Source organism: Salmo trutta, chromosome 23 (assembly GCF_901001165.1).
Source record: "Salmo trutta chromosome 23, fSalTru1.1, whole genome shotgun sequence".
Lineage (NCBI taxonomy): Eukaryota > Metazoa > Chordata > Actinopteri > Salmoniformes > Salmonidae > Salmo > Salmo trutta.
The window spans coordinates 44,545,778-44,572,227 of record NC_042979.1 but is presented as its reverse complement, the minus strand read 5'-3'; the positions used below and the strand labels follow the sequence as shown (position 1 = coordinate 44,572,227).

General features: G+C 47.0%; 1 protein-coding gene across 5 annotated transcripts in view; it reads right to left on the bottom strand.

The window, feature by feature from the left end:
- The window catches only part of LOC115160135 (pre-B-cell leukemia transcription factor 3), a 107,329-nt gene that overhangs the window by 11,226 nt on the left and 69,653 nt on the right, over positions 1–26,450 (bottom strand). For 3 of the 5 annotated variants that reach the window (XM_029710484.1, XM_029710486.1, XM_029710487.1), the window contains exons 3-5: positions 16,898–17,139; positions 12,631–12,821; positions 7,989–8,124 (exon numbers count right to left, since the gene is read on the bottom strand). In XM_029710484.1, coding sequence (XP_029566344.1) covers positions 7,989–8,124; positions 12,631–12,821; positions 16,898–17,139 — 569 coding nt within the window. Of the gene's footprint in view, positions 1–6,980; positions 7,011–7,988; positions 8,125–12,630; positions 12,822–16,897; positions 17,140–26,450 lie in introns of all 5 variants that reach the window. The other 2 variants (XM_029710483.1, XM_029710485.1) reach the window with 1 other exon arrangement.

Sequence of the window (26,450 nt, the reverse complement as noted above, 5' to 3'; positions counted from 1 at the left end):
GGGATGCTAGCGGAGATACCAGTGGAGATGCCAGTGGGGAGGCTAGTGGAGATGCCAGCGGAGATGCTAGCGGAGATGCCAGCGGAGATGCTAGCAGAGATACCAGTGGAGATGCCAGTGGAGAGGCTAGTGGAGAGGCTAGTGGAGATGCCAGTGGAGATGCCAGTGGAGATGCCAGTGGAGAGGCTAGTGGAGATGCTAGTGGAGATGCTAGTGGAGATGCTAGTGGAGATGCCAGTGGAGATGCCAGCGGCGATGCTAGTGGAGATGCCAGTGGAGATGCCAGCGGCGATGCTAGTGGAGATGCTAGTGGAGATGCCAGTGGAGATGCCAGTGGAGAGGCTAGTGGAGATGCTAGTGGAGATGCTAGTGGAGATGCTAGTGGAGATGCCAGTGGAGATGCCAGTGGAGAGGCTAGTGGAGATGCCAGCGGAGATGCTAGTGGGGAAGCTAGCGGAGATACCAGTGGAGATGCCAGTGGGGAGGCTAGTGGAGATGCCAGCGGAGATGCTAGCGGAGATGCCAGCGGAGATGCTAGCGGAGATACCAGTGGAGATGCCAGTGGAGAGGCTAGTGGAGAGGCTAGTGGAGATGCCAGTGGAGATGCCAGTGGAGATGCCAGTGGAGAGGCTAGTGGAGATGCCAGAGGAGATGCCAGAGGAGATGCCAGTGGAGATGCTAGTGGGGATGCCAGTGGAGATGCCAGTGGAGATGCCAGAGGAGATGCCAGAGGAGATGACAGAGGAGATGACAGTGGAGATGCCAGAGGAGATGACAGTGGAGATGCCAGTGGAGATGCCAGCGGAGATGCTAGTGGAGATGCCAGTGGGGGTGCCAGTGGAGATGCCAGTGGAGATGCCAGAGGAGATGCCAGAGGAGATGCCAGAGGAGATGACAGAGGAGATGACAGTGGAGATGCCAGTGGAGATGCTAGTGGAGATGCCAGCGGAGATGCTAGCGGAGATGCTAGTGGAGATGCTAGTGGAGATGCCAGTGGAGATGCTAGTGGAGATGCTAGTGGAGATGCTAGTGGAGATGCATGAATTAAGCAAGAAAGGAACCGTGAAGACATAGAACACACAAGGTCCGACTGAAATGGGACTTCTGCTTTACCCAACCTCCCATAGACAACCACACATACAGAGGTTGGAGATGTTGGAGCAATTCACTGTTACATACATACAGAGGTTGGAGCAGGGGCCTGTTACATACACACAGAGGTTGGAGCAGGGGACTGTTACATACATACAGAGGTTGGAGCAGGGGACTGTTACATACATACAGAGGTTGGAGCAGGGGACTGTTACATACATACAGAGGTTGGAGCAGGGGACTGTTACATACATACAGAGGTTGGAGCAGGGGACTGTTAAATAGATACAGAGGTTGGAGCAGGGGGCTGTTACATACATACAGAGGATGGAGAGGTTGGAGCAGGGGGCTGTTAAATAGATACAGAGGTTGGAGCAGGGGGCTGTTACATACATATAGAGGTTGGAGCAGGGGACTGTTACATACATACAGAGGACGGAGAGGTTGGAGCAGGGGGCTGTTACATACAGAGGTTGGAGCAGGGGACTGTTAAATAGATACAGAGGTTGGAGCAGGGGGCTGTTACATACATACAGAGGTTGGAGCAGGGGACTGTTACATACATACAGAGGTTGGAGCAGGGGACTGTTACATACATACAGAGGTTGGAGCAGGGGGCTGTTACATACATATAGAGGTTGGAGCAGGGGACTGTTACATACATACAGAGGTTGGAGCAGGGGCCTGTTACATACATACAGAGGTTGGAGCAGGGGACTGTTACATACATATAGAGGATGGAGCAGGGGGCTGTTACATACATACAGAGGTTGGAGCAGGGGACTGTTACATACATACAGAGGTTGGAGCAGGGGACTGTTACATACATACAGAGGACGGAGAGGTTGGAGCAGGGGGCTGTTACATACAGAGGTTGGAGCAGGGGACTGTTAAATAGATACAGAGGTTGGAGCAGGGGGCTGTTACATACATACAGAGGTTGGAGCAGGGGACTGTTACATACATACAGAGGTTGGAGCAGGGGACTGTTACATACATACAGAGGTTGGAGCAGGGGGCTGTTACATACATATAGAGGTTGGAGCAGGGGACTGTTACATACATACAGAGGTTGGAGCAGGGGCCTGTTACATACATACAGAGGTTGGAGCAGGGGACTGTTACATACATATAGAGGATGGAGCAGGGGGTTGTTACATACATACAGAGGTTGGAGCAGGGGACTGTTACATACATACAGAGGTTGGAGCAGGGGACTGTTACATACATACAGAGGTTGGAGCAGGGGGCTGTTACATACATATAGAGGTTGGAGCAGGGGACTGTTACATACATACAGAGGTTAGAGCAGGGGACTGTTACATACATACAGAGGTTGGAGCAGGGGCCTGTTACATACATACAGAGGTTGGAGCAGGGGACTGTTACATACATATAGAGGTTGGAGCAGGGGACTGTTACATACATACAGAGGTTGGAGCAGGGGACTGTTACATACATACAGAGGTTGGAGCAGGGGCCTGTTACATACATACAGAGGTTGGAGCAGGGGACTGTTACATACATATAGAGGTTGGAGCAGGGGACTGTTACATACATACAGAGGTTGGAGCAGGGGACTGTTACATACATACAGAGGTTGGAGCAGGGGACTGTTACATACATACAGAGGTTGGAGCAGGGGACTGTTACATACATACAGAGGTTGGAGCAGGGGACTGTTACATACATACAGAGGTTGGAGCAGGGGACTGTTACATACATACAGAGGTTGGAGCAGGGGACTGTTACATACATACAGAGGTTGGAGCAGGGGACTGTTACATACATACAGAGGTTGGAGCAGGGGACTGTTACATACATACAGAGGTTGGAGCAGGGGACTGTTACATACATACAGAGATTGGAGCAGGGGACTGTTACATACATACAGAGGTTGGAGCAGGGGACTGTTACATACATACAGAGGTTGGAGCAGGGGACTGTTACATACATACAGAGGTTGGAGCAGGGGACTGTTACATACATACAGAGGTTGGAGCAGGGGACTGTTACATACATACAGAGGTTGGAGCAGGGGACTGTTACATACATACAGAGGTTGGAGCAGGGGACTGTTACATACATACAGAGGTTGGAGCAGGGGACTGTTACATACATACAGAGGTTGGAGCAGGGGACTGTTACATACATACAGAGGTTGGACCAGGGGACTGTTACATACATACAGAGATTGGAGCAGGGGACTGTTACATACATACAGAGGTTGGAGCAGGGGACTGTTACATACATACAGAGGTTGGAGCAGGGGACTGTTACATACATACAGAGGTTGGAGCAGGGGACTGTTACATACATACAGAGGATGGAGCAGGGGACTGTTACATACATACAGAGGTTGGAGCAGGGGACTGTTACATACATACAGAGGTTGGAGCAGGGGACTGTTACATACATACAGAGGTTGGAGCAGGGGACTGTTACATACATACAGAGGTTGGAGCAGGGGACTGTTACATACATACAGAGGTTGGAGCAGGGGACTGTTACATACATACAGAGGTTGGAGCAGGGGACTGTTACATACATACAGAGGTTGGAGCAGGGGAATGTTACACTGAGACTGCCTGTGGAACAGTTGTTGTTGGGGGTTAAGGGCCACCCTCAGGTTGCCAGCTTTGCTTCCCGTCAAATTATTTTCCCGTTAGACCTGGCATTGGAACTGGCAACCCTCCGGTTGCTGGCTCACCTCTCTACCCGCTAGGCTACTTAGCCTAAAACACAATCTGTGAGAGACAGATAAACAGAGGAAGTCATCTGACCTCTGAGAGAGGGGGAAGGAGAAAGATGGAGAGAAAGAGAAAGAGTACATATGAGAGCACAGAGAGAGCACAGAAAGAGGGAGGGTGAGAGAGAGACACAGAGAGAGAGACACAGAGAGAGAGACACAGAGAGAGAGAGACCCAAAGAGAGAGACACAGAGAGAGGTAGATACAGTATAACAGAGAGAGAACAGAAAGAGGGAGGGTGAGAGAGAGAGAGACACAGAGAGAGGGAGTCTGAGACGTATTGCTCCATACCGGGACCTGACAACTCCGGCCTCTCCTCCCAACTCACCAGAGAGAGAAACCAAACAGCTGCGCTCAATAATTCACTAGCATCTCCTCTCCTCCGCTCCTCCTCTCCTCCTCCTCCTCACCCCAGGCCAATAGACTCCCCCCTGTCAACCATGTTAGATTGATGTTCTGTCTGAGATGTTCATACAACCTAATGGATAATGTCTACTTCAGAGACTCCCACTAACTCAAACTAAGCTGTAAAGTAAGACAGGTAAAAGGTTGGTCGATCTGTCCGGCAGGCTACAGGTGAGGGGATCTGATCCACTGGGACTGATCACTACCTGTATACAATATGTGTAGTGACGTATGGTATCCATGCTGCTCGTTCTTCTTCCATACGAAGGGAGCCAGTGCCTGCTTTGCAGTCTGCTCTGCAGTCTGCTCTGTAGTCTGCTCTGTAGTCTGTAGTCTGCTCTGTAGTCTGCTCTGTAGTCTGCTCTGTAGTCTGTAGTCTGCTCTGTAGTCTGCTCTGCAGTCTGCTCTGCAGTCTGCTCTGTAGTCTGCTCTGTAGTCTGTAGTCTGCTCTGTAGTCTGCTCTGTAGTCTGTAGTCTGCTCTGTAGTCTGTAGTCTGCTCTGTAGTCTGTAGTCTGCTCTGTAGTCTGCTCTGTAGTCTGTAGTCTGCTCTGCAGTCTGCTCTGCAGTCTGCTCTGCAGTCTGCTCTGTAGTCTGCTCTGTAGTCTGTAGTCTGCTCTGTAGTCTGCTCTGTAGTCTGCTCTGTAGTCTGTAGTCTGCTCTGTAGTCTGTAGTCTGCTCTTTAGTCTGCTATGTAGTCTGTAGTCTGCTCTGCAGTCTGCTCTGTAGTCTGCTCTGTAGTCTGTAGTCTGCTCTGTAGTCTGCTCTGTAGTCTGCTCTGTAGTCTGTAGTCTGCTCTGTAGTCTGTAGTCTGCTCTTTAGTCTGCTATGTAGTCTGTAGTCTGCTCTGCAGTCTGCTCTGCAGTCTGTAGTCTGCTCTGTAGTCTGCTCTGCAGTCTGCTCTGTAGTCTGTAGTCTGCTCTGCAGTCTGCTCTGTAGTCTGCAGTCTGCTCTGCAGTCTGCTCTGTAGTCTGTAGTCTGCTCTGCAGTCTGCTCTGTAGTCTGCTCTGTAGTCTGTAGTCTGCAGTCTGCTCTGCAGTCTGCTCTGTAGTCTGCTCTGTAGTCTGTAGTCTGCTCTGTAGTCTGTAGTCTGCTCTTTAGTCTGCTATGTAGTCTGTAGTCTGCTCTGCAGTCTGCTCTGCAGTCTGCTCTGCAGTCTGCTCTGTAGTCTGTAGTCTGCTCTGTAGTCTGCTCTGCAGTCTGCTCTGTAGTCTGTAGTCTGCTCTGCAGTCTGCTCTGTAGTCTGCAGTCTGCTCTGTAGTCTGCTCTGTAGTCTGCTCTGCAGTCTGCTCTGTAGTCTGTAGTCTGCTCTGCAGTCTGCTCTGTAGTCTGCTCTGCAGTCTGCTCTGTAGTCTGCTCTGCAGTCTGTAGTCTGCTCTGTAGTCTGTAGTCTGCTCTGTAGTCTGCAGTCTGCTTTGTAGTCTGCTCTGTAGTCTGCAGTCTGCTCTGTAGTCTGCAGTCTGCTCTGTAGTCTGCTCTGCAGTCTGCAGTCTGCTCTGTAGTCTGCTCTGCAGTCTGCTCTGCAGTCTGTAGTCCGTAGTCTGCTCTGTAGTCTGTAGTCTGCTCTTTAGTCTGCTATGTAGTCTGTAGTCTGCTCTGCAGTCTGCTCTGCAGTCTGCTCTGTAGTCTGTAGTCTGCTCTGTAGTCTGCTCTGCAGTCTGCTCTGTAGTCTGTAGTCTGCTCTGCAGTCTGCTCTGTAGTCTGCAGTCTGCTCTGTAGTCTGCAGTCTGCTCTGTAGTCTGCTCTGCAGTCTGCTCTGTAGTCTGTAGTCGGCTCTGCAGTCTGCTCTGTAGTCTGCTCTGCAGTCTGCTCTGTAGTCTGCTCTGCAGTCTGCTCTGCAGTCTGCTCTGTAGTCTGCTCTGTAGTCTGCTCTGTAGTCTGCTCTGCAGTCTGCTCTGTAGTCTGCTCTCTGCAGTCTGATCTGTAGTCTGCTCTGCAGTCTGCCTCTGCAGTCTGCTATGTAGTCGCTCTGCAGTCTGCTCTGTAGTCTGTAGTCTGCCTCTGCAGTCTGCTCTGTTAGGTCTGCTCTGCAGTCTGCTCTGTAGTCTGCTCTGCAGTCTGCTCTGTAGTCTGCTCTGCAGTCTGCTCTGTAGTCTGCTCTGTAGTCTGCTCTGTAGTCTGCTCTGTAGTCTGCTCTGCAGTCTGCTCTGTAGTCTGCTCTGCAGTCTGCTCTGTAGTCTGCTCTGCAGTCTGCTCTGTAGTCTGCTCTGCAGTCTGCTCTGTAGTCTGCTCTGCAGTCTGCTCTGTAGTCTGCTCTGCAGTCTGCTCTGTAGTCTGCTCTGCAGTCTGCTCTGTAGTCTGCTCTGTAGTCTGCTCTGTAGTCTGCTCGGTAGTCTGCTCTGCAGTCTGCTCTGTAGTCTGCTCTGTAGTCTGCTCTGTAGTCTGCTCGGTAGTCTGCTCTGTAGTCTGTAGTCTGCTCTGTAGTCTGCTCTGCAGTCTGCTCTGTAGTCTGTAGTCTGCTCTGTAGTCTGCTCTGTAGTCTGCTCTGCAGTCTGCTCTGTAGTCTGCTCTGCAGTCTGCTCTGTAGTCTGCTCTGTAGTCTGCTCTGCAGTCTGTGGCTGTGTGTATTTTTTGAATTTTTGTTTGTTCTATACTGTCTATATCTGTATATCTTGTCCCATGTGAATAGTAGCCTGCCACTGTGTATTGAAAACATACATTAGTATTATCATAGAAGATGGATATAGGAGAACAGGAACAACACAGAGCAGATGAGGAGAGAGATCGTGACATACCTGTGACACTGTGATGGTGGTTCCCATACCCTGAAGGCAGAAAAGAATGGGCTTTTTACAGCATATGACTCAACAGGTCTGCACTCAGGCCACACACCCTCCCCCAACACAAAAGAGACAACATTTCACATCAGATGCTTTACGTCTTACTAACAACACGGAGAAAATAAAATGGCGGGCGGGGGGGGGGGGGGGACAAATTTGTCGCTGGAAGGCACCAATTACTACTACAGACCCAAATTTCAAAAGGACATTTTTTTTGTTGTTGTTTATTTTGTGGTGCAAAATTTTTTGGGACCAAGAAAACAGAAGCACAAGAAATCCTAACTGAGGAATACTGTTAATTAAAGGTCTGAGAGTAATTTCTCACATGATAGTAACTAGATAAGTAGACGTTTGTTAGGAGCAGAGGGGGGGGGGGATAAGGAAACATGCTTGAGGTAAAATAGGGCTTTCCGTTGAAGAAAATCTAATGCCTATAGATAAGAAGGTCTAGTTGTGTTGGAGTAGGGGGTTGGAGGAATGGTGACCACCTACGCACACGGCCTATGCAGGTCACTTTTTTTTAGTTTTTTTTTATGCGTGTTAGCACGTAGCGCTTGGCTAGCGCAGCGACCGAACGTTCCGTCCAGCATCACACGCTCCAGTTCCCTTTCACCGCTGTCACAGTGTCACAAGGCTGAGTAGATCTGACAGACCGAGACAACACATACACAATACACACACACACGTGGCAGGTGGGAATGATGGGGGGGGGGGGGGGGCATGCACATTGGGAAGGAATCTACAGCCAACTGTAAAACAATGCATGTTTATGTCACTTCCTGGTAGCCACAAACTTCAGCCAATCAGGAGCCCTAAAAGGTATACTCAATTGACTGGTAGTCAAAAGTAGATGATAGAACAGTGTTACTGACAACACTAGACAAGAGCTACTGGATGAGAGATACACGTGATTGATCTTCTATTCTTTCCACTAGCCACAATGTGTTTTGTAGAGTCACTCACCTGGGACACAGTGATGCTGCACTTTTTAGCTAGTTCCTCTTTAGCCTCCTCGCTAGGGTACGGGTTGCTGAGGTGTGAGTAGAAGTACTCGTTCAGGATCTCCGTGGCCTGCTTGCTGAAGTTCCGCCTTTTCCGTCTGACATGGGCGAAAAGAAAAGGAGAGAGAGAGAGAGAGAGAGAGAGACAGACAGACAGACAGACAGACAGACAGACAGACAGACAGACAGACAGACAGACAGACAGACAGACAGACAGACAGACAGACAGACAGACAGAATGAGAGAGTGGGAGCAAGAGAGAGTGGGAGCGAGAGAAAGAGAGAGAGCGAGCGAGAGAGAGAGAGAGAGAGAGAGAGAGAGACAGACAGACAGACAGACAGACAGACAGAATGAGAGAGTGGGAGCGAGAGAAAGAGAGAGAGCGAGCGAGAGAGAGAGAGAGAGAGAGAGAGAGAGAGAGAGAGAGAGAGAGAGAGAGAGAGAGAGAGAGAGAGGGAGAGAGAGAGTGGGAGCGAGAGAGAGTGAGCGAGCGAGAGTAAGACAGAGAGAGAGAGAGAGACAGACAGAGAGAGAGAGTGGGAGCGAGAGAGAGTGGGAGCGAGAGAGAGAGTGAGCGAAAGCGAGAGAGATTGAGCGAGCGAGAGAGAGTTGAGAGAGAGAGCAAGAGTGAAATAGAGGAGAGAGAAGGCAATGAATATTAAATACATTGAATAGACCTGCTGATGTCAAAACTGACTCATGTGCATCAATCTTCTAACTGGACTAACAGCTCCTTCTAGCCTACCTGGCCTTCTGGGGTCACGAGACTGGACAGACATTAATACAAGTATATTACAGGAAACAGTACAAACCAACTACCAGGCATGTGCCACTTCCTCAGGATCCCTCAGTGCATCTCTCTCTCTACCTCTACCTACCTCTCTCTCTACCTACCTCTCTCTACCTACCTCTCTCTCTACCTCTCTACCTCTCTACCTCTCTCTCTACCTACCTCTCTCTACCTCTACCTCTCTCTCTACCTCTCTCCCTTCCTCTCTCTCTTCCTCTACCTCTCTCTCTTCCTCTACCTCTCTCTCTACCTCTCTCTCTACCTCTCTCTACCTACCTCTCTCTCTAACTCTCTCTCTACCTACCTCTCTCTCTACCTCTCTCTACCTACCTCTCTCTCTAACTCTCTCTCTACCTACCTCTCTCTCTACCTACCTCTCTCTCTACCTCTACCTACCTCTCTCTCTTCCTCTACCTCTCTCTCTTCCTCTACCTCTCTCTCTACCTACCTCTCTCTCTAACTCTCTCTCTCTACCTACCACTCTAACTCTCTCTCTACCTACCTCTCTCTCTACCTCTACCTCTCTCTACCTACCTCTCTCTCTAACTCTCTCTCTACCTACCTCTCCAACTCTCCATCTACCTACCTCTCTAACTCTCTCTCTACCTACCACTCTAACTCTCTCTCTACCTCTACCTCTCTCTACCTACCTCTCTCTCTAACTCTCTCTCTACCTACCTCTCTCTCTAACTCTCTCTCTACCTACCTCTCTCTCTAACTCTCTCTCTACCTACCTACCTCTCTCTCTAACTCTCTCTCTACCTACCTCTCTCTCTAACTCTCTCTACCTACCTCTCTAACTCTCCATCTACCTACCTCTCTAACTCTCTCTCTACCTACCTCTCTAACTCTCCATCTACCTACCACTCTAACTCTCTCTCTACCTCTACCTACCTCTCTCTCTAACTCTCTCTCTACCTACCACTCCAACTCTCTCTCTACCTACCTCTCTCTACCTACCACTCCAACTCTCTCTCTACCTACCTCTCCAACTCTCTCTCTACCTACCTCTCTAACTCTCTCTCTACCTACCTCTCTAACTCTCTCTCTACCTACCTCTCTCTCTAACTCTCCATCTACCTACCTCTCTCTCTAACTCTCCATCTACCTACCTCTCACTCTAACTCTCTCTCTACCTACCTCTCTCTCTAACTCTCCATCTACCTACCTCTCTCTCTAACTCTCTCTCTACCTACCTCTCTAACTCTCTCTCTACCTACCTCTCACTCTAACTCTCTCTCTACCTACCTCTCTCTCTAACTCTCCATCTACCTACCTCTCTCTCTAACTCTCTCTCTACCTACCTCTCTCTCTAACTCTCCATCTACCTACCTCTCTCTCTAACTCTCTCTCTACCTACCTCTCTCTACCTCTACCTCTCTCTCTACCTCTCTCTCTACCTCTCTCTCTTCCTCTCTCTCTTCCTCTTTCTCTACCTCTCTCTCTTCCTCTACCTCTCTCTCTTCCTCTACCTCTCTACCTCTCTACCTCTCTCTCTACCTACCTCTACCTCTCTCTCTACCTACCTCTACCTCTCTCTCTACCTACCTCTACCTCTCTCTCTCTCTCTACCTACCTCTACCGCTCTCTCTACCTACCTCTACCTCTCTCTCTACCTACCTCTACCTCTCTCTCTACCTACCTCTACCTCTCTCTACCTACCTCTACCTCTCTCTCTACCTACCTCTACCTCTCTCTCTACCTACCTCTACCTCTCTCTCTACCTACCTCTCTCTACCTACCTCTCTCTACCTACCTCTCTCTACCTACCTCTCTCTACCTCTACCTCTCTCTACCTCTACCTCTCTCTACCTCTAACCCAGGAATATCCCACAGTTCTCACCTACCATCTCATGGCCGTACAAAAGGCTTTAGACTGTCTAGGTGGGTTCTCATTTCACCCTTCTCCAGTGATGGTGAGTGAGTGGCTTAACCTGTTGAGGCTAGGGGGCAGTATTTTCACAGCCGGATAAAAAACGTACCCGATTTAAACTGGTTACTACTCTTGCCCAGAAACGAGAATATGCATATAATTAGTAGATTTGGATAGAAAACACTAAGGTTTCTAAAACTCTTTGAATGGTGTCTGTGAGTATAACAGAACTCATATGGCAGGCCAAAACCTGAGAAGATTCCATGCAGGAAATGCCTTGTCTGACAATTTGTTGTCCTTCTGTTGCATCTCTATCGACATTACAGCATCTGTGCTGTTACGTGACACTTTCTAAGGCTTCCATTGGCTCTCTAAAGCATTCAGAAAGCGGAATGACGTGTCTCCTGTCTCTGGGCAAAGTACAGCAGCAGAGTTTGTAAGTGGCCTGCCTGGGGACAGTGAGACTGAGATGCGCGTTCACAAGACTTCTCCATTTTTTTCTTTCAGTCTTTGAATGAATACAACGTTGTCCGGTTGGAATATTATCGCTATTTTACGAGAAAAATAGCATAAAAATTGATTTTAAACAGCGTTTGACATGCTTCTAAGTACGGTAATGGAATATTTTGAATTCTTTTGTCACGAAATGCGCTCGCGCGTTACCCTTCGGATAGTGACCTGAACGCAAGAACAAAATGGAGGTATTTGGATACAACTATGGATTATTTGGAACCAAAACATTTGTTGTTGAAGTAGAAGTCCTGGGAGTGCATTCTGACGAAGAACAGCAAAGGTAATCCAATTTTTCTAATAGTAATTCTGAGTTTTGGTTGTCCCAAACTTGGTGGGTGTCAAATTAGCTAGCCTGTGATGGCCGAGCTATGTACTCAGAATATTGCAAAATGTGCTTTCGCCGAAAAGCTATTTTAAAATCTGACATAGCGTTTGCATAAAGGAGTTCTGTATCTATAATTCTTAAAATAATGGTTATGTATTTTGTCAACGTTTATCATGAGTAATTTAGTAAATTCACCGGAAGTTTGCGGTGGGTATGCTAGTTCTGAACATCACATGCTAATGTAAAAAGCTGGTTTTTGATATAAATATGAACTTGATTGAACAAAACATGCATGTATTGTATAACATAATGTCCTAGGAGTGTCATCTGATGAAGATCATCAAAGGTTAGTGCTGCATTTAGCTGTGGTTTTGGTTTTTGTGACATATATGCTTGCTTTGAAAATGGCTGTGTGATTATTTTTGGCAGGGTATCCTCCTGACATAATCTAATGTTTTGCTTTCGCTGTAAAGCCTTTTTGAAATCAGACAATGTGGTTAGATTAACGAGAGTCTTGTCTTTCAAACGGTGTAAAATAGTCATATGTTTGAGAAATTGAAGTTATAGCATTTTTGAGGTATTTGTATTTCGCGCCACGCGATTCCACTGGCTGTTGACTAGGTGGGACGCTAACGTCCCACTGGCCCAGAGAGGTTAACAGTTGTTGCTCATTAATGGTAAACTAAAACACACTCCAGAATAGAGAAGTGTTTTAGATGGAAATTACACACTAACACACTTAGACAGTCTTAATGCACATCATCATACACATACATCCTACACACACACACAGAGACATCCACACACACACACACACACACACACACACACACACACACACACACACACACACACACACACACACACACACACACACACACACAGAGAGACACCCACACACACACAGCTACACCCACACACACACAGAGACACCCACACACACACAGAGACACCCACACACACAGAGACACCCACACACACACAGAGACACCCACACACACACAGAGACACCCACAAACTCACAGAGACACCCACACACACACAGAGACACCCACACACACAGAGAGACACCCACACACACACAGAGACACCCACACACTCACCTGGCATCAAGGAATCTGGAGCGCAGGATCATGACGGCCTCACAGGTGCTCTGTTTGAGCTGCATCTGGATGGAGCTGAACTTGCGGTGGATGATCCCCACCATGCGCTCTATCTCCTTGGGAGAGATGGGCCGCGTACGACTCTGCTCCCTCAGCAGGTTCATCACATGGGTGGTGAACTCATTACACGCCTGTGGGAGTGGAGGGATATGGTGGGAAGATCAGCCCAACAGTAACCAGGTCAGGAAACCATGAACTCATGGGAGTGGAGGGATATGGTGGGAAGATCAGCCCAACAGTAACCAGGTCAGGAAACCATGAACTCATGGGAGTGGAGGGATATGGTGGGAAGATCAGCCCAACAGTAACCAGGTCAGGAAACCATGAACTCATGGGAGTGGAGGGATATGGTGGGAAGATCAGCCCAACAGTAACCAGGAAAGGAAACCATGTGGGTGCTATAGTCACCTCAATAAGTTACGATACCCTCAGACGGGTCAGAATATTAACACTTACATCACCGAATGGAATCGTATTTAATTACCGGTAAATCATTAATTTGTGTGTGTGTGTGTGTGTGTGTGTGTGTGTGTACACATTACTACATCTTCACCAACAGTGAAAGCTTCTTAGTGTCAGACATGCACCTTCTAGATGTTATTTCTAGGAAACCTGAATCTTCTTTATCATTAGGTTTATTGAGCAAACACTTGAGCTCATTAGGTTGCTAATTAAAACTTGTTAAGTGTTTACATTTGGCTAATTAAAAGTCTGGCCGCACCATAAAAGCAAGACACTCTTCGGAGAGGTGTGTGTTGTCTTCTTCCTCCACCTCATTTACATGACAGGCATGAGTATGTTTGATTAGAATCAAGAGTTTAGTTTTACCGACTGATATCCATGCTATACTCTCTATTTCACCTATATCTATGTGTAGTAAGTATATACCCTATAACTCCTGAATGATTGATAAAGGGAAGGTAGCCAGTAAGTATATACTCTGTAACTCCTGAATGATTGATAAAGGGAAGGTAGCCAGTAAGTATATACCCTATAACTCCTGAATGATTGATAAAGGGAAGGTAGCCAGTAAGTATATACTCTATAACTCCTGAATGATTGATAAAGGGAAGATAGCCACAACAATGTATGTGCATTATGTGCGTAATGATGAAATGTGTGTATATTTAGGGATGGGATCACTCACTGCTTGACCTGATGAAGAGCGGTGTTGGATCGAGACGTTGACAATAAAGCTGGTAATTCGGAGCATAATTCAGTGTGGGCCTTTCTGTTCTGTTCTAGTGTACTTTGTACAAGGTTTTCAAGGATGTACTTATGACCTCAAACTTTTCACATCCATTTACCAACCAGTGTTGTTACTGTGTAGTTAAGAATAAATACATGTAATGTAAACCAACCACATGGTCTCTGTCCCGTTAAATGTAAACAGGAAACAGGAACCTCATGCCTGCTGGTTAGATCTCAACCACATGGTCTCTGTCCCGTTAAATGTAAACAGGAAACAGGAACCTCATGCCTGCTGGTTAGATCTCAACTACATGGTCTCTGTCCCGATAAATGTAAACAGACACCAGGAACCTCATGCCTGCTGGTTAGATCTCAACTACATGGTCTCTGTCCCGTTAAATGTAAACAGGAAACAGGAACCTCATGCCTGCTGGTTAGATCTCTGGATGGCTGCAAACTTTCTACTCTTGAACTCGGACAAAACAGAGATGCTTGTTCTAGGTCCCAAGAAACAAAGAGATCTTCTGTTGAATCTGACAATTAATCTGGATGGTTGTACACTCGTCTCAAATAAAACTGTGAAGGACCTCGGCGTTACTCTGGACCCTGATCTCTCTTTTGAAGAACATATCAAGACTGTTTCAAGGACAGCTTTATTCCATCTACGTAACATTGCAAAAATCAGAAACTTTCTGTCCAAAAATGACGCAGAAAAATTAATCCATGCCTTTGTTACTTCTAGGTTGGACTACTGCAATGCTCTACTTTCCGGTTACCCGGATAAAGCACTAAATAAACTTCAGTTAGTGCTAAATACGGCTGCTAGAATCCTGACTAGAACCAAAAAATGTGATCATATTACTCCAGTGCTAGCCTCCCTACACTGGCTTCCTGTTAAGGCAAGGGCTGATTTCAAGGTTTTACTGCTAACCTACAAAGCATTACATGGGCTTGCTCCTACCTATCTTTCCGATTTGGTCCTGCCGTACATACCTACACGTACGCTACGGTCACAAGACGCGGGCCTCCTAATTGCTCCTAGAATTTCTAAGCAAACAGCTGGAGGCAGGGCTTTCTCCTATAGAGCTCAATTTTTATGGAATAGTCTGCCTACCCATGTGAGAGACGCAGACTCAGTTTCAACCTTTAAGTCTTTACTGAAGACACATCTCTTCAGTAGGTCCTATGATTAAGTGTAGTCTGGCCCAGGGGTGTGAAGGTGAACGGAAAGGCTGGAGCAACGAACCGCCCTTGCTGTCTCTGCCTGGCCGGTTTCCCCTCTTTCCACTGGGATTCTCTGCCTCTACCCCTATTACGGGGGCTGAGTCACTGGCTTGCTGGTGTTCTTCCATGCCGTCCCTGGGAGGGGTGCGTCACTTGAGTGGGTTGAGTCACTGACGTGGTCTTCCTGTCTGGGTTGGCGCCCCCCCTTGGGCTGTGCCGTGGCGGAGATCTTTGTGGGCTATACTCGGCCTTGTCCCGGGATGGTATGTTGGTGGTTGGAGATATCCCTCCAGTGGTGTGGAGGCTGTGCTTTGGCAAAGTGGGTGGGGTTATATCCTGCCTGTTTGGCCCTGTCCGGGGGTTTCATCGGATGGAGCCACAGTGTCTCCTGACCGCTCCTGTCTCAGCCTCCAGTATTTATGCTGCAGTAGTTTATGTGTCGGGGGGCTAGGGTCAGTCTGTCACATCTGGAGTATTTCTCTTGTCTTTTCCGGTGTCCTGTGTGAATTTAAATATGCTCTCTCTAATTCTCTCTTTCTCTCTTTCTTTCTTTCTCTCTCTCGGAGGACCTGAACCCTAGGACCATGCCTCAGGACTACCTGGCTTGATGACTCCTTGCTGTCCCCAGTTCACCTGGCCGTGCTGCTGCTCTAGTTCCAACTGTTCTGCCTGCAGCTATGGAACCCTGACCTGTTCACTGGACGTGCTACCTGTCCCAGACCTACTGTCCCAGACCTGCTGGAACCCTGACCTATTCACCGGACGTGCTACCTGTCCCAGACCGGCTGTTTTCAACTCTCTAGAGACAGTAGGAGCGGTAGAGATACTCTCAATGATCGGCTATGAAAAAGCCAACTGACACTTACTCTTGTGTTACTGACTTGTTGCACCCTCGACAACTACTATGATTATTATTATTATTGGACCATGCTGGTCATTTATGAACATTTCAACATCTAGGCCATGTGCTGTTATAATCTCCACCCGGCACAGCCAGAAGAGGACTGGCCACCCCTCATAGCCTGGTTCCTCTCTAGGTTTCTTCCTAGGTTTTGGCCTTTCTAGGGAGTTTTTCCTAGCCACCGTGCTTCTACACCTGCATTGCTTGCTGTTTGGGGTTTTAGGCTGGGTTTCTGTACAGCACTTTGAAATATCAGCTGATGTAAGAAGGGCTATATAAATATATTTGATTTGATTTGATCTCAACTACATGGTCTCTGTCCCGTTAAATGTAAACAGGAAACAGGAACCTCATGCCTACTGGTTAAATCTCAACTACATGGTCTCTGTCCCGTTAAATGTAAACAGGAAACAGGAACCTCGTGCCTGCTGGTTAGACCTCAACTACATGGTCTCTGTCCCGTTAAATGTAAACAGGAACCTCATGCCTGCTGGTTAGATCTCAACTACATGGTCTCTGTCCCGTTAAATGTAAACAGGAAACAGGAACCTCATGCCTGCTGGTTAGATCTCAACCACATGGTCTCTGTCCCGTTAAAGGTAAACAGGAAACAGGAACCTCATGCCTGCTGGTTAGATCTCAACTACATGGTCTCTTTCCCGTTAAATGTAAACAGGAAACAGGAACCAGGAACCTCATGCCTGCTGGTTAGATCTCAACTACATGGTCTCTGTCCCACAAATGACTAAGTTGCTTTGGATAAAAGCGTCTGCTAATTGGCATATATTATTACTATTATTATTACTATTATTATAAATATTAAAGTATCACGCAGCCATATATCTTGAACAATGTAATGGTCAGTGTGACCAGGAAGTCAGTGTGTTTCACCTGCTCATATTTCTCCAGCTCTGTGTGGTAAATCTGTCTGATTTGCGTCAGCTTGGCCCTGTAGTCCGAGTGTTCAATGGAGTTGTCGGCTCCGCCCCCCGCTGCAGCGGCTGCTGCCGTGGCAGCCGCAGATCCACCACCTTTCTCTGGCCCGGACACACCCTCGGCCAGCAGCATGTTGTCCAGCCTCATGAGCTGGGGGTCCGGAGGATCCTGCTCCTGAGCACCCCGGATACTGAGACCTGCCAGGAAGAAGGTCACACAGAGGTCAGACTATCAGCCAACTCAATCAAACAGCTGTAACTAGTTAGCATTAGCGGTCACACGTTAGCATTAGTGCTTAGTTGTTGTAGGGGACGGTAAATATAAGGATTTAGCCACTTTTTTTGCAGAAAAATACATTGAAGGTATAGGGAGCGTTACTTTATTCACAGGGAATACCAAAACAACACTCGTGGTCACTATTAAGCATTACTGGTTACGTGTGAGCATTAGTGGTCATAGGAGGGGTCTCCTGACCTTCTGTCTCAGCCTCCAGTATTTATGCTGCAGATATTTATGTGTCGGGTGGCTAGGGTCAGTCTGTTATACCTGGAGTATTTCTCCTGTCTTATCCGGTGTCCTGTGTGAATTTAAGTATGCTCTCTCTAATTCTCTCTTTCTTTCTCTCTCTCGGAGGACCTGAGCCCAAGGACCATGCCTCAGGACTACCTGGCATGATGACTCCTTGCTGTCCCCAGTCCACCTGGCCGTGCTGCTGCTCCAGTTTCAACTGTTCTGCCTGGGCTATGGAACCCTGACCTGTTCACCGGACGTGCTACCTGTCCCAGACCTGCTGTTTTCAACTCTCTAGAGACAGCAGGAGCGGTAGAGATACTCTCAATGATCTGATCTATGAAAAGCCAAATGACATTTACTCTTGAGTTACTGACTTGTTGCACCCTCGACAACTACTGTGATTATTATTATTTGACCATGCTGGTCATTTATGAACATTTGAACATCTTGGCCATGTGCTGTTATAATCTCCACCCGGCACAGCCAGAAGAGGACTGGCCACCCCTCATAGCCTGGTTCCACTCTAGGTTTCTAATCTCCACCCAGCACAGCCAGAAGAGGACTGGCCACCCCTCATAGCCTGGTTCCTCTCTAGGTTTCTAATCTCCATCCAGCACAGCCAGAAGAGGACTGGCCACCCCTCATAGCCTGGTTCCTCTCTAGGTTTCTAATCTCCATCCAGCACAGCCAGAAGAGGACTGACCACCCCTCATAGCCTGGTTCCTCTCTAGGTTTCTTCCTAGGTTTTGGCCTTTCTAGGGAGTTTTTCCTAGCCACCGTGCTTCTACACCTGCATTGCTGTTTGGGGTTTTAGGCTGGGTTTCTGTACAGCACTTTGAGACATCAGCTGATGTAAGAAGGGCTATATAAATATATTTGATTTACACTCACATGTTAGCATTAGCAACCATATGCTAGCATTATCTGTCTTGTTAGCATTAGCAACCATATGTTAGCATTATCTGTCATGTTAGCATTAGCTTTCACTTAATATAATTAGTTCTAACTCTTTAGTGAGAACTCAGTAAGCTAGCTAAGGCTAACACAGTCGCGACCTCTGCAGTCAGAATAACAGCAAAGTAGCTGTTTTCTATTGACATTCATTTGTATACATCCCATAATAATGAGCTAATAATGCCCGATTTTCCCTGGCATAGCTAGAAAAGTTTGCCTTCTCGTCAGGACACTCGTCAACATTGACTGTTAATCACAAGGATATCATAATTGCATATCAAACACTAGGCTAGAAACTATCTAAATAGCCTGTCGCTAGCAAACCTGCCAATATGGCAACCGAATTCTAAAATATCAGTTGCTGAAAACTGCTGGTCAAACTAGAAACATGTGGGAGGATTTGAAAGGACTGGATAAATTCATGTTCATCACTCACCACATCAGGTCATCAGATAATCCCCAAAAATATGTCTCTGCAAAAACAAATGAATACTAGCTAGCAAAGATTTTTTCCTCATTGGACCTGTGTTTACAATGTATCCTATTTCAGTTTGTGTGGTTGTTGGTTTAGCTTTCTGTAACTTTGTAGGAAGTACAGTCTGCATGTGTAGGTGCATATTGCGACATGATTCCAACGTGTCCCAATATCTAGTTTTAATGTCCATTCTAGAATGCCTTTCTCACCAATCAGAAACGAGTATTCAACAATGCTGCAGTATAACTAAGCAATAAGGGCCGAGGGGGTGTGGTATATGGCCAATATACCATGGCTAAGGGCTGTTCTTAAGCACGATGCAACGCAGAGTGCCTGGTTACAGACTTTAGCCATGGTTTATTGGCCATATACCCCAAACCCCCGAGGAGCTTTATTGCTATTATAAACTGGTTACCAACGTAATCAGAGCAGTAAAAATAAATGTTTTGTCATACCCGTGGTATACGGTCTGATATACCACGGCTGTCAGCCAATCAACATTCAGAGCTCGAACCACCCAGTTTATAATAGTCAATAGTCATCACAGGAGGGTTGGCAACCCCTGATGTAGGCATACTAATGTGCTTCATAATAGCAGGCCATCGCAAAGGCTTCAGACAGAAGACACTGGGTCATTGTTCAAATATAGCTCATTTTGATTTTGGCTTTGTTGCAACCCTTCCCTTTCTGTCCTCCTTTTTCTTCCCCTGTTATAGTGAATCTTTCCACAGACGCTAATGAGTCCACAGATCAGTCTTCATGCCTTGAAGCAGAGCCCAGAAACCACAAATCAGTCTTAATGCCTTGAAGCAGAGCCCAGAAACCACAAATCAGTCTTAATGCCTTGAAGCAGAGCCCAGAAACCACAAATCAGTCTTCATGCCTTGAAGCAGAGCCCAGAAACCACAAATCAGTCTTCATGACTTGAGGCAGAACCCAGAAACCATGGATCAGTCTTCATGCCTTGAAGCAGAGCCCAGAAACCATGGATCAGTCTTCATGCCTTGAAGCAGAGCCCAGAAACCACAAATCAGTCTTCATGCCTTGAAGCAGAACCCAGAAACCACAAATCAGTCTTCATGCCTTGAAGCAGAGCCCAGAAACCACAAATCAGTCTTAATGCCTTGAAGCAGAGCCCAGAAACCACAAATCAGTCTTCATGCCTTGAAGCAGAGCCCAGAAACCACAAATCAGTCTTCATGCCTTGAAGCAGAGCCCAGAAACCACAAATCAGTCTTCATGCCTTGAAGCAGAGCCCAGAAACCACAAATCAGTCTTCATGCCTTGAAGCAGAGCCCAGAAACCACAAATCAGTCTTCATGCCTTGAAGCAGAGCCCAGAAACCACAAATCAGTCTTCATGCCTTGAGGCAGAGCCCAGAAACCACAAATCAGTCTTCATGCCTTGAAGCAGAGCCCAGAAACCACAAATCAGTCTTCATGCCTTGAAGCAGAGCCCAGAAACCACAAATCAGTCTTCATGCCTTGAAGCAGAGCCCAGAAACCACAAATCAGTCTTCATGCCTTGAAGCAGAGCCCAGAAACCACAAATCAGTCTTCATGCCTTGAAGCAGAGCCCAGAAACCACAAATCAGTCTTCATGCCTTGAAGCAGAGCCCAGAAACCATGGATCAGTCTTCATGCCTTGAAGCAGAGCCCAGAAACCACAAATCAGTCTTCATGCCTTGAAGCAGAGCCCAGAAACCACAAATCAGTCTTCATGCCTTGAAGCAGAGCCCAGAAACCACAAATCAGTCTTCATGCCTTGAAGCAGAGCCCAGAGCCCAGAAACCACAAATCAGTCTTCATGCCTTGAAGCAGAGCCCAGAAACCACAAATCAGTCTTCATGCCTTGAAGCAGAACCCAGAAACCACAAATCAGTCTTCATGCTTTGAAGCAAAGCCCAGAAACCATGGATCAGTCTTCATGCCTTGAAGCAGAGCCCAGAGCCCAAAAACCACAAATCAGTCTTCATGCCTTGAAGCAGAGCCCAGAAACCACAAATCAGTCTTCATGCCTTGAAGCAGAGCCCAGAGCCCAGAAACCACAAATCAGTCTTCATGCCTTGAAGCAGAGCCCAGAAACCACAAATCAGTCTTCATGCCTTGAAGCAGAGCCCCGAAACCACAAATCAGTCTTCATGCCTTGAAGCAGAACCCAGAAACCACAAATCAGTCTTCATGACTTGAAGCAGAGCCCAGAAACCACAAATCAGTCTTCATGCCTTGAAGCAGAGCCCAGAAACCACAAATCAGTCTTCATGCCTTGAAGCAGAACCCAGAAACCACAAATCAGTCTTCATGCCTTGAAGCACAGCCCAGAGCCCAAAAACCACAAATCAGTCTTCATGCCTTGAAGCAGAGCCCAGAAACCACAAATCAGTCTTCATGCCTTGAAGCAGAGCCCAGAGCCCAGAAACCACAAATCAGTCTTCATGCCTTGAAGCAGAGCCCAGAAACCACAAATCAGTCTTCATGCCTTGAAGCAGAGCCCAGAAACCACAAATCAGTCTTCATGCCTTGAGGCAGAGCCCAGAAACCACAAATCAGTCTTCATGCCTTGAGGCAGAGCACAGAAACCACAAATCAGTCTTCATGCCTTGAAGCAGAGCCCAGAAACCACAAATCAGTCTTCATGCCTTGAAGCAGAGCCCAGAAACCACAAATCAGTCTTAATGCCTTGAAGCAGAGCCCAGAAACCACAAATCAGTCTTCATGCCTTGAAGCAGAGCCCAGAAACCACAAATCAGTCTTCATGACTTGAGGCAGAACCCAGAAACCATGGATCAGTCTTCATGCCTTGAAGCAGAGCCCAGAAACCACAAATCAGTCTTCATGCCTTGAAGCAGAGCCCAGAAACCACAAATCAGTCTTCATGCCTTGAAGCAGAACCCAGAAACCACAAATCAGTCTTCATGCCTTGAAGCAGAGCCCAGAAACCACAAATCAGTCTTAATGCCTTGAAGCAGAGCCCAGAAACCACAAATCAGTCTTCATGCCTTGAAGCAGAGCCCAGAAACCACAAATCAGTCTTCATGCCTTGAAGCAGAGCCCAGAAACCACAAATCAGTCTTCATGCCTTGAAGCAGAGCCCAGAAACCACAAATCAGTCTTCATGCCTTGAAGCAGAGCCCAGAAACCACAAATCAGTCTTCATGCCTTGAGGCAGAGCCCAGAAACCACAAATCAGTCTTCATGCCTTGAAGCAGAGCCCAGAAACCACAAATCAGTCTTCATGCCTTGAAGCAGAGCCCAGAAACCACAAATCAGTCTTCATGCCTTGAAGCAGAGCCCAGAAACCACAAATCAGTCTTCATGCCTTGAAGCAGAGCCCAGAAACCACAAATCAGTCTTCATGCCTTGAAGCAGAGCCCAGAAACCACAAATCAGTCTTCATGCCTTGAAGCAGAGCCCAGAAACCATGGATCAGTCTTCATGCCTTGAAGCAGAGCCCAGAAACCACAAATCAGTCTTCATGCCTTGAAGCAGAGCCCAGAAACCACAAATCAGTCTTCATGCCTTGAAGCAGAGCCCAGAAACCACAAATCAGTCTTCATGCCTTGAAGCAGAGCCCAGAGCCCAGAAACCACAAATCAGTCTTCATGCCTTGAAGCAGAGCCCAGAAACAACAAATCAGTCTTCATGCCTTGAAGCAGAACCCAGAAACCACAAATCAGTCTTCATGCTTTGAAGCAAAGCCCAGAAACCATGGATCAGTCTTCATGCCTTGAAGCAGAGCCCAGAAACCATGGATCAGTCTTCATGCCTTGAAGCAGAGCCCAGAAACCACAAATCAGTCTTCATGCCTTGAGGCAGAGCCCAGAAACCACAAATCAGTCTTCATGCCTTGAAGCAGAGCCCAGAAACCACAAATCAGTCTTCATGCCTTGAAGCAGAGCCCCGAAACCACAAATCAGTCTTCATGCCTTGAAGCAGAGCCCAGAAACCACAAATCAGTCTTCATGCCTTGAAGCAGAGCCCAGAAACCACAAATCAGTCTTCGTGCCTTGAAGCAGAGCCCAGAAACCACAAATCAGTCTTCATGCCTTGAAGCAGAACCCAGAAACCACAAATCAGTCTTCATGCCTTGAAGCAGAGCCCAGAGCCCAGAAACCACAAATCAGTCTTCATGCCTTGAAGCAGAGCCCAGAGCCCAGAAACCACAAATCAGTCTTCATGCCTTGAAGCAGAGCCCAGAGCCCAGAAACCACAAATCAGTCTTCATGCCTTGAAGCAGAGCCCAGAAACCACAAATCAGTCTTCATGCCTTGAAGCAGAGCCTAGAAACCACAAATCAGTCTTCATGCCTTGAGGCAGAGCACAGAAACCACAAATCAGTCTTCATGCCTTGAAGCAGAGCCCAGAAACCACAAATCAGTCTTCATGCCTTGAAGCAGAACCCAGAAACAAGACTAGAGGTAAGGGTCAATCTTTCGGGGGAAGGGCCAGCCTCAAGGGAAAACCAATAGCAATAGGAATATGCACCTACACAGGTTTGAAAAGGAATACATGTCACACACTCACACACACACTCATGCAAGGACACACACACACACACACACACACACACACACTCACACACACACTCATGCAAGGACACACACACACACACCACTTAAAGAGACAGAGATTTGCGACGGGGCTGTCGTGAAGTGGGTAAAGAGCTTCAAGTTCATTGGTGTCCACATCACTAAGGAATTACTATGATGGTCCACACACACCAACACAGTTGTGAAGAGGGCACGACAACGCCTCTTCCCCCTCAGGCGGCTGAAAAGATTAGGCATTGGCCCTCAGATCCTCAAAATGTTATACAGCTGCACCATTGAGAGCATCTTGACTGTCTGCATCACCGCCTGGTATGGCAACTTATGACATACGCTGCTGCTACCGTTTATTATCTATCCTGTAGCCTAGTCACGTTATCCCTACCTATCAAATACAATACCATTTTATTTGTCACAATGCGACGAATACAACAAGTGTTGACTTTACCGTGAAATGCTTTACTTACGAGCCCTTTCCCAACAATGCAATTTAAAAGTAAGAACATTTACAAATACTATAGATAAAAAGAAAATAGTAAAACAATAAAATAACAATAACGAGGCTATATACAGGCTATATAAAATAATATTTAGAAGATTAGGAGTATGATAGCACCTCTTTATAACCTGTTTTTCTAGTGTAGGGCCTGGAGGCAGCTGGAAACTATTGTTATTATCAAGGTCATTTGTCATTTCTTTCAGACAGTGGGAAAAGCTTGGTGAACGGTAGCTGAAACTAAGCTCCATTCCTTTAGTAACATTTCAACCATGTTGACTCCAGGGCAAGACACACACCTTCTGTGCACAGGCTCACAAACGGTCAGCCCGCATCTTTGTGTGTTGATGTTGAGTGTGTGAAGTGTGTGTGTGTGTGTGTATGTGTGTGTGTGTGTGCCGGTGCCACTGATCCGAGAAGGCTTGAAGACGGGCGGGGTCGCACTCCCGAAAGCTGCGTCGCCACGGTGAGCAATATCTCAGCGCTCCATTGACCGCGCCGCAGTCCCATCCAAGCCCGAGACAAACAACCGCCGCGCCAAACCCTGCGTATTGCTTTCACATCAACTGATATCACCACCTCATCCGCGAAACACACTGACAACTGACCACCAACACTCCTTTTTATTTACTCTCATTTCACAAGCAGTAGACGTGTGAGGGGCTGTATTTCAGAAGGTGTAAGGATTGGCTTCACAGTCCATACACTCTTAAAAACAAAAAGGGTTCCAAAAGGGTTCTGCGGCTGTCCCCATATGAGAAACCTTTTTGGTTCCAGGTAGAATCCTTTTTGGTTCCAGGTAGAACCCTTTGTGGAAAGGATTCTACACGGTACCCAAAAGGGTTCTACCTTGAACCAAAATGGGTTCTTCAAAGGGTTCTCCTATGGGGACAGCCGAAGAACCATTTTTTGGTTCTAGATAGCAAATTGTTTTGGGCAAATAAAAGACTCTCCTAACCACAGATGGTCCTACTTAAACACAGAACAAAGTAAAAACAAAACAGAGCTAATGCCTGTATGTAGCTTCTGATGCTCTTCTCTCTCTTCCCCCATCCCCCTCCTGTTCCCAGGTAATGCTGCAGCCGCTAGCAGGGCTGAGTGGCTACCCAGGGGCTGATTTTCATGTCACCTATATTAACTGTAACACGGAGGCCCACTGTGCCGTTCCACCTATATTAACTATAACACGGAAGCCCACTGTGCCTTTCCACCTCCGTCCAGCTGTCACTTTCACTCCTCTCACAGTTGGAACAGGAGGGATTTTTTGTGTGTGTGTTTTTTTGGTTTTACTGTCCTTGTGGGAACCAGAAGTCCTCAAAAGGATAGTAAAACTAGAAAAATTGGGGAAATTTTTCTGGTCCCCACGAGAGAAAAAAATACTATTTTAGGATTATGTTTACATTTTAGTCATTTAGCAGACGTTCTTATCCAGAGCGACTTATGGTTGTGAGTACATACATTTTTGTACTGGGAATTGAACCCGCAACCCTGGCGTTGCAAGCGTCATGCTCTACCAACTGAGCCGCAGTGTGTGTGTGTGTGTGTGTGTGTGTGTGTGTGTGTGTGTGTGTGTGTGTGTGTGTGTGTGTGTGTGTGTGTGTGTGTGTGTGTGTGTGTGTGTGTGTGTGTGTGTGTGTGTGTGTGTGTGTGTGTGTGTGTGTGTGTGTGTGTGTGTGTGTGTGTGTGACACAGAGGTGACTTCAAACCAATTGTTGGGCATTCAATGTATTGCATTCACAATTGTGCTCGAAAAACAAGACATTATAAAATGAACAGAAAAACGACACTTTATTGAAAAACGGAGAGTAAATCCTGAATTTTACTGTTCACATGAGAACATCAGTCCTCAGTAAGAAACCATTTCAGTACACCACTTCCTTCATAATTCATCGTCTACAATGGTATCTCTCCTTTCTCCTCTTGAATCTCTCATTCCATTACACTCTTGGCCTTAGTCCTCGCTAAGGAAAAAGGTAGTGGTGTGATTTAAAAAAAAATAATATATATTTTTTTTAATTCAGACCCCCAGGCAAATGATGCAAATTCAGAAGTGGAGATTCTCCTGGAATAGCCACAGGCAACTCCTCTCCACTAGCCAGCTCCAACACTTAGAAACCCCCTGATTAGTAGGCAGTATATTAAACCAGGTCACACTGTTGTGGAGCTGGTCCCGGAGATGGAGTGAGATGAATGCATACGGACATACATACATAAAGAATACAATTTAGTACGACACGCATGGATTGTGTGGAGGAGCGTTTGTGTACAGGACTGTTTAAATAATTCCACGCAGGGGAGGAGAGCACGATGCTGATTTTGTGTTTAGTAATCATTCTTTTATTTTATTGCAGGGGAACAAGGGCTTGGGGGTTGTTTGGTTGTGTTACTGTGTATATGTGAATGGAATGAGTTAATGATTTGGTTGGCTTTATGTGTGGTTTGTTATGGTGTGTGTGTGTGTGTGTGTGTGTGTGTGTGTGTGTGTGTGTGTGTGTGTGTGTGTGCGCACTTTCATTAAAAGCAT